The sequence below is a fragment of the Neopelma chrysocephalum genome, unplaced genomic scaffold, assembly GCF_003984885.1.
Source record: "Neopelma chrysocephalum unplaced genomic scaffold, ASM398488v2 Primary Assembly neopelma1_69, whole genome shotgun sequence".
In the NCBI taxonomy this organism is placed as follows: Eukaryota; Metazoa; Chordata; class Aves; order Passeriformes; family Pipridae; genus Neopelma; species Neopelma chrysocephalum.
This window is the reverse complement of record NW_020897729.1, coordinates 7,082,451-7,098,034: the sequence shown is the minus strand read 5'-3', so window position 1 is coordinate 7,098,034 and position 15,584 is coordinate 7,082,451. Positions and strand designations below refer to the sequence as shown.

General features: G+C 40.2%; 1 protein-coding gene across 1 annotated transcript in view; it reads right to left on the bottom strand.

Moving 5' to 3' along the window:
* Positions 1-2,253: 2,253 nt before the first annotated feature.
* The window catches only part of SPATA16 (spermatogenesis associated 16), a 30,454-nt gene continuing 17,123 nt past the window's right edge, over positions 2,254-15,584 (bottom strand). The window contains 5 exon segments of the mRNA XM_027685902.1: positions 2,254-2,280; positions 2,804-2,884; positions 7,294-7,447; positions 14,143-14,266; positions 14,493-14,633. Coding sequence (XP_027541703.1) covers positions 2,254-2,280; positions 2,804-2,884; positions 7,294-7,447; positions 14,143-14,266; positions 14,493-14,633 — 527 coding nt within the window.

Sequence of the window (15,584 nt, the reverse complement as noted above, 5' to 3'; positions counted from 1 at the left end):
TTTGTGCCCTTTGATGTCAGATTTCAGCCTGAATGAATTTTTTATGGCTGACTCTGGAATATAAAACTCTGAAAACAGTGGTTTGTAATGGCAATTCTGACAGACCCTTTAACCATTTGGAAAACAGGCACTCCTATAACTCTGCTGCATTAGAGAAAAATGTTGAGTGCTTTCATTAGGTGCAACAGCTGTTTCTATTGCAAAAGCCAGACTTCACTGGTGGGAGCATAGCTGTCAGCTTTCCAGAGTTCTGCATTTATAGCTGTTTGTATAAATTCCTTTATGTTCTTTTTTGCTTTCCAATATATTTAAGTTAATTCAATAGCAAAAATACAAATAACTGTCTTGTAACTAGATGTATGTGGAGGTTCTTTGTCCTACAATCAGTGTCATGTGATGAGCGAACTGAGAAATACTGAACTTTTGGAAATGGTTCCAGCACAAGTGATGTGTTAATCCACACCACATCAATTTTTAATAATCAGATTTAATCCTCCTTCTTAGTAATGTGTTAGAATCTTTAACCTAGTGTAATATTCTGATTAGAGTTGATTTAGAAAACAACCACAAACCACGAAAAAAATCCAACAAACCTCACTCCCCCAAGCTCCCTGAGCGTTCTCCTGTCTCTTCTACTTAAACTGAAATTTTCCCTAAGAACATGCAGAATATGCTGAAATGTATTTTTAAAAAAAGTGAAGTTGATGATGCTTTTAATTTCTTTATTTTGATACAAACCAGAAAAATATTTTTGTATTACGAAGACACACATTGAGTTCTTCTTGGAACAAGGTGCCTCAATTCAAATAGTTCTCCGAGTTGTCAAAAATTAAATGCAAACATATGTTCAGAATGCAAACAAATTTTGAAGCACCAAATTTTACAATGGAAGAGAGCAGATTTTAGTGGATTCAGTAAATTTTGCTCCCAAATATTGACGTATGCACAGATTCACGTGGCATAATATGGGATACCAGTCTGTTTTTAGGTGCTAATTTGATTTCTGTTAAAATTATACTGAAAGTAAAAGTATCCAGAGAAATATGAAGGACGTAGGTACCCATAGACAAACACACCAAAGAAAATACTTTTTTTACTGAATTTACAATGAAATATTGGCCACTTCCTATTGAAATATGTGGGAATAAGCAAAATTTTAAGGATTTATTAATAAATATGTAAATATCTGTGTCCTTGGATGCAACCACAACCCACTCTCAGCAGCTTCTGACCTGTGATCATTCACGGTTGTGAAAATTGGGCTGGTTATTCAAACACCTGGCAGTTGATTAAAATCCTGAGTTTTGGAAAAACTTTGAAATACCGTCTTTGACATTTAAGTCTACTGTGTGAAAATGGGAAGGCTAAGAACTAGAGAAGTACAGGGAACAGGCTATTTGTAGATCTATCATTTGCATTCATCTAGTTATCAGTGTTTATTATATATGGCAGGAAAAATGTCTGTAATTGTATAAATATATATAATTAATATCATATATAGAATTTGTGTTGCAAAAGATTATCCTCTGATCTGTAGGCAGGTGTGAGAGATTTAGAGACTATCCGGGTGCAATGTCAGAAAGGTAGGAATATTTATCCTTTGTTTTGCTTCATGAGCATTTGAAAGAGATGAGACCCAGTCTATCTATAATTTGGGGCATTTAGGATTTGATTACTTTCTGAAAACATTCTGTTCTTGGAAAACTTTATTAAAAGCCACTGATCTGACAGCTAAGTGAGGCAATACACACCTACTCAGACTTTCTCTCAGAAGAGATAGATACTTTCTGAAATTTTAATTGAAATAACTTAGAAATATACCAAATATAATCACCTTGAAATCCCTCAACCCTCCACCCCTGTGGTTTCTTTTAGGCATCAGTACCTTATTTGCCTACTCTGGGTACACTGACTCAGTGCAGGCAGGGTTTGGTGTTTTCAGTATCTTACCTGAAATCTGTCTGTAAACCCCCAATTCCAAAGAAGGACAATTTCAAGTCCTGCCAGTGCAGAAATTCAAACCCTCCTCCCATCGTATCCACAATCCAGGGCGAGTGTGCATCCCTCTGGGATCTGGTGGAGCTGTAAGAACCATTAATAACATTTTCCCTTCCCGGTGACGCGTTGCTCACGTCCTTTTCCTCACGAGTGGCTGAAAGTCAATGGTGGTGAATGCCCAGAGCTGTGATTTGCTCTGCTTTGAAAGACTTTGTGAAAATGTAAGATGCTCCTATTACATCCCAGCCTGACCTATTATTCATTCTGTCGGGTCAGATTCATCTGTACAGAGAACCAATGCAAGACTCCTGCATTTCACAAATCCTTTCAGAATTAAATTGACCGGTTGCTGTGCAGAGACTCCAGAAAGGCATTTACATGTCTTTTACCTCTCACATCACCAAAGCCTCATTTGAGCTCCACTAACAGACCTAATTTGTAGGGCTGAATTTTATTCCCTAACAACTTCCCCCCCCACATCCAATTAGCACAGTACTGCAAAGATGGAAGAGAATTCTAATTATCAGCAAAAAAGAAGCTACTCAGGTTGGTTTTTCTCCTTTTTTTTTTTATGTGTTAAACAACCCCATGAGACTGTTAAATGGACAAAGTTCAACCATAAGGGCTAAATCAAATAATAAATATGTATTTGTGGTTAGTGCCTGAGCACTAACAAGGTTCAAGGCCTGTGGTCAAGTTTCAAATGGCACCTACTTTCTTTCTGCCTTTCAAACAGATATGACTCAGGTGGAAGTTACTCTCCAAGGAATGATATACCCTCATGCCCTTTGCTGCAGGTTTTTACCTTCTGAATTTTAGTCCACACACAATCTTCTTCACTTTTTCCTTCAAGGATGTCCATGGCATCAGCCATTAGTGACTGCAGCTGTGGCACCGAGATAAAAATTATCAGTGTGGTATTCACACAGAAATAACTTCTCTAAATACACAGATTAAAACCTAATTAAAAAATCATTTGTACGCTGATGATTTTATTACTCATCTTTCACACAATGAGCACTGCCACCTCATCTTCGCTTCAGCCATTACACTGTTATTATTGTGGGTATAAAACACTTCACAATGGGAAAAAATCCTCTGGAAAATTTGTACTTCAGTCTATACATTTTAATGCAGTCAATGTTTATATTTAGTAAAGGAGGGCTCGGGTTGTAAAGAATAAAGGCTCCATATTTTATTCTTCAGCTGTCTGAGCTATTCTGTGTCGTACATGAATGCTTTTTAGTATTTTCTCCCAAGGCTAATGTATCATCATTTAAAGCAGCATGTAAAACCTCACAAGAGGACGACACTAAAGCTGAGATGCTTTTACTGTAGCTGGAAGTATCTAGCTCATTTTCCTTGCTTTTACTACCCTTTTCCTTTGGCAAACCCTTCCTTCTCCCCATCATTCAGCATAACAGAGCATAAACCCAAGGCTGACAATTTCTAGTGTAAACTATAAAAAGAAGCTGAGGGAAAATACTTGCTAATCAGTCCTTAGTGTGAGAGGGGAAGCTAAAATTCCGGATAGCTGTAGCATTGTCTCACTCCAGTACCCTTCCAGGTTAGTCATAGCATTGCCTCACCCTGCACCCCTTCCAAAAGCTTGGAAATTTTTCAGTTGCTCTTAGTTCAGTAAGAGAGACACAAAGGTCAGATTCTTGAGCAGCCATTAACATTGGTGTTTAGGGACAAACTGGGAGAGACTGGTATTTAGTACCTGTGATATTGCTGTGCTCTAGTAGGTCTATTCCAAAATGTTTAGTTGGTTAAAGTGAACCCAAACAATAGGTTTTGGGGTCTCTTCCCAAATATGTTACTCATCACAAGGAATTGGGCAATATAAGCATTAGAACTCATGGAGAAATTGTCTCTTCCCTTGAGAATTTGTCTCTTCCATCTGTACCTAGATGGGCAGCAGTCTAATATGAGTACATAGGTGATGAAGCTTAAAACATCAGCATTTAGGCTCACTGCACAAGGTACAAAATTCTACCTTGAGATTGAACAAGCAGATCTGCTTTTCCTCAAATTATGCTGTGCACTCAGATATTTGAAGTTAAAATTATTTGTCTGTATCCCAACTCTGGATAAAGGATGCGGGAATCTTCTTTTGACTCGCTAAAGAAATTTGCTGTGCTCAGTCACAGTCTGCTTTCTCTGTGCTTGTGCAGACATTAAGTTGGATATTATTGGTCCAAACACTTGATAAAAACTTTTGGTGTTTTTAAGTCATGTATCAGCATTCATGAAAAACAAAACTGCAAATTCCTGCCTCTGGCTTCAATGGGAAAAGAGGTAACATGTCAGAAATTTTCCATCACAATACTTTTAAGACATATAATCTCCTTCTATGAATCCAGAACAGACACAGCCCAGAGATTAAGGGTATTAAGGGCAGAATGGGCAAAACACAAGTTCTGCATCAAACCTGGCAGTGGAGGAGCTGGTCAGGGAAAGGAGAGGATGTTTCCATTGTTTTTCATGGAGTAATTCTCTCTGAAGAACTGGTTAAAGGGCACCCACTGGGGCAGGGACCAGGACATTGGTCTGTCACCCATAAGGGGCTGCTCTGGCAGCCCAACCAGGCTGCAGATTTCACTGCTTTGGGCAAGAAGATAAAACAAGAAATCTTTACGATTAAGGTTTCATTAATATTGATACATGCCAGTAAAAAGTGACCAGTGTGTGCTCTGGTTTTAATTTTTATCATCCAAAGTTTTTCACCAGCTCTTTTGGAAGATAAACCATGCCCCTACAAGAGCAGGCAGTTGGCAAACCACAATAATTCTCCTAAAACTGACATTTTTTGGAAGATCCCCCCCCAAGAGAAATATTGCTTTAAACAAACAAACAAACTTGTCCTTTTTTGATTTTAAATGAAAATAGATTCTTTTTCTTTTTTTAACAACCTTTCATCTTGATTTATGATGTACAAATGTGGTGACATTGAAGTCATAAACCTTGGAAAGATTTTCTTTGGGTTTTTTTCTCCAGTTGCATTCAACTGTTTAAGCTAACTGAAACCAGAGAATCTTCATTTTCCCAGGATCTGTGAATAAATACTGACCTAAAAAGGCCTCAGTTGAGGTTCTTTGTGCCATATATTAGGACTCTATTTATTTAGTTACAGGAAGACATTTACACAGAAGAGTTTATAACTGAAATGCCTTTGGGATCCTGGAGAATTGCACTATTATAAATTCAGCATGTTTTAAAATTTATACAACTTATTCTGTATGTGATGGCAAACATTTGGCATCTTTACCCTTTTCTAACTCCCACAATTTAACTGCCTTGTTTGGTCATAAAGTCTTATCTCAGTTTTACCAGTGTAAAGTCTGAATGACCTCAGAGGAATTAGTTTAAATTTTTATTAGTCCAAGAGAGATTAGAATTTGGCCAGCTCAGTTTTTTTCGAGGGAAAAATTTAGATCTCCAAAATGTTGGTGAAGAGTAAGAAGCACATGGGGTCAGCGTGGGTGCTGTGATTCTGACCCCATGGACATGTAGCAGTCATTGAGAGGTGCTGATTCACACCAGTACAGCCCAGTCCTCCAAACATTTAATCCTGCCTAGACCCCAGTGAAATGAGGAGGATGACAGGTGGGCTGAAGTGAGAATCTCTCACTCCCTGGGTGATTCAGGTGTGCAGACCCAACGATGGGCAGTGATGTTCTGTGCCTGATGACGTTGGGATGTGGTAGGGAACCGATCCCTACTGGCATAGGAAAAGCCTGTGCCATGTGGGCTGGTGTCACCAGGAAAGATAAAGCCCATTAATCACTCCCTGGTGAAGTTACTCTGCAAGTTCTTGCCTGCAGTCTTGTGCCTCAACACTGTGGTGCTTTAAGTTTACTAAAATGTTCCAGTTAAAAAGCAACCGAGCCTCCATTTGCACAGAGAAAATAAAGATATATTTTACAGCAGGATGGCAGAACAAAGAAAAATAAATGAATTCTGAATTAATGCGGTGTAGCTGGTAGAGATTTTCTGTCTTTATTCTTTTAAAAAACATTTTTACCTTGGGCTCAGTAAACAAACAATGCGTGTTTCGTTGAAAGATTTAAAGTCTGTCACTTAAATCTCTCAGCACAGACTCTTGTTCTGCCCAGTCATACCCTTAAGAGACTGAAGACCTATGTCTTGGGTGGTCTAAAGCCTCCCCAGAAAGCTTTCCAGGGAGGTCAGGCTTATGATTACTACATGACAGGATACAGACAAGAGAGTAAGAGCCTCTGCTGAACGTGTGATGTACTGAAAATATTGTGCCCTGGAGAAAAACCTATCACTGAAATATGTACCAATAACTCAAGACCCTTTAGTCAGCCTTGAAATGTGGGCCTGCTGAAGTTTAATACTGGAGAACTTGCATCAAAAGGAGAATGTCTTTTAATAACACAGTTTCTTTGCAATGTCGTTTCCCCTTATCTCGAGCCCAGACTTCAAAGTCTGGCAACCACCTCCTGCAGTTGCAGGCTGCTGCTCCTCTTCCCTAAAGCAAGCTGCTGTGAAGCTTTAATTCTGCAGAGCTTAGGAGCTTTGCAGGACTGCAAACAAATGGCAAGGGACCTGCTTTGGGAAAACCAAGAGTTTTTAGTTGGATCATCAAAATTGGACCGCATTTAAATGCAGGGACTGTGGAGGGACTTTTATTTTTTTTTTTCCTAGAATGAAATGCTTAAAATTTGCATCTACCTGAGCTCCCTTCTTCCCTCATCATAAAGCCTGACAGCCTCGAGGAAGAATAATCATACGGTGCTTTCTGATTGCAGCTTATTGATGTACTATCAGGTTATTAATGACTGGCATCACTGCCCTCCTTTCACAAAGGGAAAAACAAAGCATAGCAGGCAGACAGGGTTATTCAGAGACAGGGAGCAAGTTGTGGATGGAAGCAGGAAAGAAAACCTTTTCTCTCCTTTCCCTCAGCTGTAACTAGATTCGGCCTGTTTTGCCGCAGGTGGCTTCTGATGTTAGATAACTTAAAGTAGCATGATCTGAATAATTGCAACCATTTTCCCAGACTGATTTGGGGAGGTTTGGGGGAAAAGAAGAGGTTTTAAAAATATGCCCACAGATGAGTCATGCTGGTTCTATAAAAGTCATCCTTGCAGGTGATCAGCACCTCCTCTGACAAAGCACTGAAGGAGGATTTAAAAACTACTTCAGGTCCACACATTGGAAAAATGACTTCCAGAGCAAATTGCAGTGCAAAGCTCTGCCCCTGCCCTTCCCTCCCTGGCTTCCTTCTTCTAAAGGCCAAAATAAGTGCTAGAAATAAAAATTGACCAGTTTGGCACCCTCCCAAGAGACTTCCTGTAGGTAGGGAAGGGTGGCCAGCTCAGCCATCACTTGATTCATCACTTGGGACTGTTCCTCCACTCTCTGCAAGCAGCCAAGGAGAATCATGTAATGAAACCTCTCCATCACACTTGGACATGGTCTGTGCTTGTCCCGTTTCCCCAGCAAAAGCAAGTGGATTAGAGGAGAGTCACAGAAAAAATCCCTTATCCTATAAGCCCTATACCTTAAGGCTTGTCAACCTATAGGTTTGTGCTGGTAATGCTTTGAGCAATATGGCACCCAGCAATTTTAAGATGATGTTGCTGACAATCTTTAGAGAGGGTTAAAAAAAAAAGACTTTCTTGCCACACTGTCACTAGCACTACTAGAAAAATAAATATGCAGTCATAACATATGTGAAGGGGGACAGCAGATAACAAACTCAAATGCAATTTTCTCATTTGGAAATGGCTTTCCCATAATCCCCTCTATTAGATATTTCCTGACTTTTATGGATTGCTTCTAAAGTTTCAGTGAAGAGGTTGAGGAAAGCACGCAGCGTGTCAGCTTATGGTTTGTTTGCAGACTAGGCAAATCTAGAGTTTTCAAATATATAACCTTGAGGGACTAAAACCTGCAGAGGTGGTCTCTGATCCTCCAGGCAGCCAGGCACATGGTAAATTTTAAGTGTGTGAATACAGAAACTCAGCCAAGTGCTTGCATAAAATCTCAGCACCTGCTGAAGTGTTTGATGGATGGCAGCCTTGCCACCATATTTTCAGAAGTATTCTGATGCCAAAAATGCAAATAAGCACCCTACTGAGATTTTCAAAAGCAATTTGGCCTAGATTCCCGACGAGATGGAGCCATTGCATATCTGAATGCTCAGCCCTTCAGAGTGAGATTTCCATTCATCTAATCAGGGTTTTGAATGCACTTAAGTGCCTGAAATTCCAAGAATTGGCATCAATTTTCAAAACCACTTCCAGTATTTTTAGCAGACCTTTGTTCTGGCAGTTCCATATGGTGGCACCCTGATGCTGCCATTTCCATGCACTTCAGGTAGGTGATTCTAGGTCCAAGTGTATATTGAAGAGAGTGAAAGGAAAGTTTGGAATGAGAGTGAAAGGGAAGTTTGAAATGACATTTATTGTTCAATAAATGGTGTCCTGTTTTTAAATTGAACTTCTGTTCACAAAGAATCTTGATCATTTGGTTTGATCTTGATCTTGGTTTTGCAGAAGTTTTCACTAGGCAAGCATCAAGTGTTATCAAAATGACTAAGACAGTGGTTCTTTCATCAAGTCTAAGAATTTAGTAACAGCTCTGATCTTGCTTTCTAAACCTCTTACAGGAATAATTGTGGAAAAAACACCTCAGTTTTCTTTAACTCTAGAAACCTACAAATAATCCTGATACAGTTAATTTTACCCCTTTTAATATAATACCTGAGACAATGATAAAATAGTATGAAATTAAAGACTGTGTGCTGGAGACCAATGGCAGGAATGGAGCTGTAGTCTGGGAGTTCCAGAAATGAGAGCAACTGGAAAAGAAAGAGCTGAGCCAATGAACTGGTATTTCCATTAGCTGAAGGAGAGAATCAGGCACTGCACAGGGAAAAGGAGCTCTGGTCAGCAATTCTCTGAGTATTGCAGATAGCTCCAATCAGCTGTGTTTGGAGAGGTTAATTTAAACCCAAGCATCATGGAGCAGAGAAGCTAGCACGGTAGGAGATACCTCTTTTGAGGGAAGTGTGCTTTGATTAGTCTATTAATGAAAATGCCAAGAGCTTATTATTCTTCTCAATAAACATAATGCAGGGCTAAATTCCAAAGAGAGCAAACGACTGAAAAGGGAAGGAGAGATAAAAGACAATGATAGCAGAAGGACCATTGTGTATAAATAGGTACAAATAAGACTGAGGGGGCAATTAAGCTTCTGATAATTCAGGTTGAAGGTCTGCAGTGTGTTTCACCCAGACCAGAAAAGACAGAAAGCCTAAGTAGTTCTAAGATGAATTTTACTCAATTTATGAATAAGATATTTGGTGACACAAAGGTGTATAATAGCAGGTGATTTGACTTTAGGAGCCAGGAGAGTCCTTCCAGACTCGTCTTCTGATGAACTTCTGTTGACCCATCTCTAAGAGCAGACCAGGATAACTTTCTTACAAACTATTTTTATCACTTGAGGAGTCAGTTTCTGAGGACCTGACCTAGTATTAGTAGGAGATATCAGCAAGAAAGAAGATTTCTGTGCTCTCTGATATGTGAAATTGTAAGTCTGACCCAGTCTAGTTAGAGCAGTGCTAAAGCAAGGAACAAAACAGAGCTCAGTCTCTACCTGATCTCCTGTGTCTGAAAGCCAGCTAGCTGTGTCCCCAGGTAGAGCTGTGTGATTTAAAATAGGGAGAAGCAATCAGTTAATGAGAAAGAGAGCTCTTATCAACATGAAATAGTCTCACAACATTTGAGATGCAGCAAATGGTTTTTTCCCTGCTATTCTTGAAATCCGCCCAAACCCTTTTTGTGCGAGCACTAAGAAATGAGTACGTTGAGTCATCAGCTAAGGAAGCAGGTAACAATCCTCTCTCATCATGCTGTGTCTGTTGGGGGCTTCTCCAGTGATTAAGAAAGCAAAGGCTAAAAAGAAAACAATTCTTTCTCTGCTTGACTCTTCCGAAAACTATGAGAGCAGGCCACGTAGCTATGGGAAACAAATTGGACATCTGAGACAACACACACTCTGTGGACACAGCAATGCTGTTTGAGTTTAGAGTAGGTTGGAAGTAAATAAATAACCAAACCCAGTTTTTTTTATGAAGGGATTAGAGGGGGTTGAACATTGTCAGAGGTGGTGTTTCAGTGACAATGAGAAATGCAGAAAGAGGAAGTAAATAACTGCTGCTGGCAGGAGAAAAAAATTCCACAGGGAGCTGATCCACATGATGAGAATTACATGAACTATAGCAGAATTCAAGGGGCTACTAAGCTGCAGTAAAAAACATAATAAAGTGACTAGGCAATCAGATGAAGATGAAATCAGCTCAGGTAGGCACAGTGAAGGTTAAGCAAATAGCAAACTTAAACAGAGACTCCCGTGGAAAAGAATCAGGTAGCAAAGGAATCAACAAATGCAGTTTTATGGAGTCACAGTTGTATCCTGGTTAGAAATGCAGTAACATATTCAGATAATAAACGACTAAATTATGATGCTGTTACTTTCTGGGTGGGTCTCGCCCCTATTGTCTGCTATGCCAAGAAGAATTTAAAGGAAAAAGTAAAAATGAGCAATTGATGGACTATCTCTTGAGGAATTAATTCATAAAGGGCAGCCTTGTCTGAGGCAGGGGTCCTCCCAAGTGGGAGCATTCCCTAGAAAACTTTTTGCTGTACAAATTCCCTTTAAACTAAAAGCAAAAAGGGTGTTTATTCCCAGAGGCATCTTTGAAGACCTTCCTGCTGGGAGAGAAATAAGGTCCTGACGCCCGAGGATCAGCCCTGTGACATTCTCCTTCCTCTGACCTTGGGATGAAAGAGCACCCACACAAAGCAGATCAGTCAGTTCTGGAGGGAGCTTACCTGCTATTTCTAAATACCCAGCACTAACAACCAGAGCAAAGCTGGGACAGGATTTCACTGCAAAAAGGAGCTGGAGAGCATGTGAGAGGAGTGAATCATTTGTCCTTTCATGTATTGAGAATTTCGGCACGATACCCCCACCTTTTGCTTTTCTCTGTACGCAAGAAAGGAGTCATCCCTTCTGCCACTTCTATTTATAAATAAAGCTAAATTGCTGAGTGCTGAAGAAAAAGAAAAGCAAAGAGGTTGGTCAGCCTGGATTTTAAGCAGAATCTATCATATCCAGTATGCATGGCATGTTTAGCTCTCAGCTTAAAGAGCACCACTTTGCAAAAGCCTGGAATGCCCCCAGTAGTTCTTCTTTTCTATTGTGGAGTCTTTGCCACTATTTTTCAGCTCAAAAATGTGAATGAAGTTATGCCTTGCAAGCAGCTCTGTAGTGTATTGCAGTAACAAGCGGAAAAAATCCATCATAATGTTTCTTTAATGCCCTTGGTATCCTTCAGAAAGTCTGTGTGCTGAAATCCGTGTGAAATAAACACTTTCCCTCCACTTAAAAAATAGACAACAAAACAGTGAGATCTGTAAATATAAGCATCATGCTGTGAATCATATGGTAGGTTTTGTTCACCTTTATAATATGAGCAGTATAATAAGCCCCTCTGGCCACTGTTTCTCCTCTTAAAGTAGCATCATGTGCCATCAGCATGGGATTATAGCAGGAGAAAGGCAAACTTGGTGTGTACAAAGCAGCAGAAATTACCCCAGTGAAATAACTTTGATAGAATAACCACTTGCCAGTGCTGGCAATCTTGGCTGGGATATGAGTAGTTGAAGGTCTGGCCAACAGCTATTTTTTTAGGGCAAATAAAATAACCCTTGTGCCATGGTATGTATTTCTGGGTAGAGGAGGTTTATGGCATTTCCCCACCAGCCACAGATGATGCTGCACAGGGACCAGACTGTGACATTCTTTCTCAAATACTTCTTGTTTTACAATACACAAATGTCCCCTTGATTTAAATGGGACTGGCTGTTCTTTATGAAGAAGGGGGGGCAAGAGAAAATTCTCTGCTTTTTTTAACATGAAACTTCACGTCTTGCTGACAGTGGTGTGTGCATAAAGCACATAATTAACTCTAGGTTGTGTGGCTGCAAAACTGAGGTGACGGAATTGACTTAAGTATTGAGTGTTGACATGGCTTAATAAGCTCTACTTTAGCAGTGCAATGTTTGTGTCAAAAAAATCTGATCAGGACAAGAATTTGCATCTTCAAATTTGCATTTTCAAACGAAAAAGAGGACAGAAAGGAATGTTGGTTCTATTAAAAACCAAAGATATTCTTTTATCTTTGTAAAGTCTGTTGTATAGATCAAGTCTGTAGCTGAAGTTTTTAATTTTGTTTGTGTGTGATGGAAATAAGATGGGTTGTATTTCTAGCTTAAAGAAAACTTCAGAATACTTTCAAGGAAGCAAAATTTGCCAAATCTGTTGGGACCATAAAGAGATATTCATCCCCAGTAGCAGAGCAGCTCTGGCTCTGTGCCTGTCTGTATTATCAGATGTAATTGGCATTGTCATTTGCTCTTTGGGTCAGAGGTTCTGTCTTGCTTGGATCTTGTAATCCTAGGAAAACTAAAGGGAAAGTCAATGATAATGAATATGGAATTAGTAGGTGTTATAACTCAGTGGTAACTCCTTCCACCTGGGGGCTTCCCTCCTCTCCATTAAAGCTCCCACACTGACCCCCCAGGGCTGGTTATAAATCTGTAGGACCATGGTTCAGCCATGTTATCCCATTCTTGGTGTTGCTGGAGGTGGCACTGGGGTGGCCCTGGCCTGAACCACAGGGATGCTGTGCCGACCTCCTTGAAAAAAAAGGCAAGTTTGCTGCTGCCTCTATAACTGTGATAGAGGAATCTCACCTCTAAAAGCTCTATGTTATACCCAAAGAGAGAATTGTGGACTCAATTTTTTTTTTTTATTTGCAGTTTTACTGGGGCTTTTGCAAAAACTGGGGGTTTATTCTTTATCCATTACCCAACCCACTGCCTGTTTGCACCTCTAGCTTCTTGTAGTGCATTGAAGTGCAATGCCCACAGCAGGAACAAATATTTCACTTTCTCAAAGGTGCCGCTTCTATCAGCCTGCTCATCAATAACTTGGGCTTTTGGTCAACCAAAGCCAACAGCACAAGGCCTCAGGAAAGAACTGGAGAGAAGCAGCTGTGTTCCCTTGGGGATGTCTGAACTCAGCCTGCTTCTCCTGCCTCCCAGCAATGCAGACACTTCGAGAGCACCCATTTTGGAAAAGTACTAAGCACCTTTACCTCCCACTAAACATGTGAGTGCAGGCACTTACTGTTGTTTCAGCAGCTGCTCTCTGAGACTAAAGGAGATAGAGCTTCCCCAAATATCTAGCTAATGTTTCTTCCTTGCTAGGGGTTGCTAAGTAGCAGTTTTTGTCAACCTCCTATCTAAGAATATAAATCCTGTGATTTGCTAGGACACCCCTGACGAGAAAATGGCTCTGATTCCTTCGACGTGCAGAAAACTCCAAACCGGTTATTGCTGGGGAAAAAGCATTAACATTAGCATTCACAATCTGGGGAGAAGAGGCTTCTTCCTCCTATTTTCAGAGGAATAATTTAAGAATTGCATTAAAACAGTCTAGTCTACATGCAAATTTGATTTTTGACCTTTTGTGCTAATCAACAGCCATGGTGCTAAGAAGCTGTGTACATTACTGTGGAAAGTATGGAGTAGAATTAACTACTATACCTTTAATATGGTTGTAGCAGATTTGAAGGTTATTTCACATACTTCAATGCATAGGGTTCAGGATCTGAACCACTAGAAATGTTTCGGGTAGCAATTATTAACTCTTAATGGAGACCCTGTGGTAGGTGTAGTATACTATGGGTATTAAACAGTATACATATTAATAATAATATTAATAATGTTAACAGTAGTTTTGGTGGTTATGTGAAGAAGGGATATAATATAATAGGCCATAAAGATTCGAGAAAATTGCACATAAAGTCATTTTAAATAAACTGGGCACACTGTTAAATAATTAGGACTACTTCTTAAAGGTATCTAAACCCCATTTGAACTCAACTCCTCATGGAATTCATGGAACACAATTTCTGGACACAGGAGGAGCACATGAAGCATGAAGTACCCACCAAAAAGCACAGGTCACACGCACACACACACACACACACACAGAGGCTTCTGCCACCACACACACTACACACCAGAAAGAAACCTTATACTCATACTTATTCTGGTGCTTCTTATAAAATCCATTACTGGCATGATCTTTTTCTCACTGCTTTCCCCCAGTCTTTTTGTTTCTTCATCCATGGTAGGACTGAAAGGTGCTTTCTGGTCTAGGAAATGAAATCACAAAACCATAGACTGTGTTTATTCCACAGAGCATCTATCAGGCTGAGGGTAAACTGGAGGAGGAGTGAAGGGGATGGGGAGAGCTGTCTGGGCAGTCAGAGCTGCCAGCACAGAGAAATAGTCCCCAAGAAACCCCTCAACTCTCCTCATCCATCAAGGATCATGGAGAACACCACTGAGCTATTCAAGCCATAAGGCAAGTTGGTGTACCTGAAAAGATTGGCTGTTTTCTAGTTAAAGACTCTTCCAAGTTTTTTCCAACATATTTGTTTCTGAAATCTAGAGTAAGTCAGTACTGCTGGGTAGGTGGAGATGCAGCCATGTCTGGCCACATGCAAATTCCGTGATGATCTGGAATAGGGAAATGAAAATAATTTCCACTAGCTCATTTTTTTTTTCAGTTGTAAGAGAGGTTACTTTTTTTTGAGGAAAAAAAATAAAGTCTAAAAAGGAGTGAAATGGATTCTAGAAAGCTTGACAGAAAAAAGGTGATGAAACCAACCCATCCAGCTCTAACAGGGTTCTGAAATTTCAGACTTTGCAACCTTTTGCATCTACAGCTTCAATTTTGCTGATGCAAAAGAAAAAGCATGTTCTTCCCATCTATGCACTTTTCAGTGCTGATCATCCAAAGCATTAATAACTCAACCCTTCAGAACATAACATCCGCATCTTTTAACTGCAAAAGAAGCTGTTTTGTTGTTCCCTGATTTTGCGAGGTTTAATTTCCTACAGATTTGTGCTTTTGCCATAACCACCACCATAATCCCAAGTTTCCTGCGTGTCCTTTCTGATCCCCCCAGCTGGCATGTGGCAGCCCGTGCTGTGGCATGTCCAGAGTTTGTGACTGCTGCTGTCAAAACCCCTGTGTGTCAGCTGAGTGGGTCTTGCCCTGACCTCGGGAAGGACAGATGTTCAGAGCACTTGTACAAGCCACCTTTGTGTAGGGAACTGGACCAGTTCTATCCTCCCTCCCCTTCCCCTGCAGAAAATAAACCTAGATTGAATGTCAGTGTCACTTTTCACAAAGGAGTGCTCTGTTTGCAGGGAGCTCTGCTTTTAAGATGCCAGGCTGTGCGGTCACAGTGACAAATGGACAACCCCACTCGGCGCTCTCTGGACTTACCCCGATATAAATCAAAGCAAGTGGACCTGATATTTCCCTTGCAGCATATTCTGCTTCTGATGGATTCCCAATTTTGTGACAAACTGCATTGTACACTTGGATTTCGATGTGTATCTGCTCCTTTTCCCTGGCAATAAGAAAACTTTGAAATCAATGCAGTCCTTACACTCTGGCAG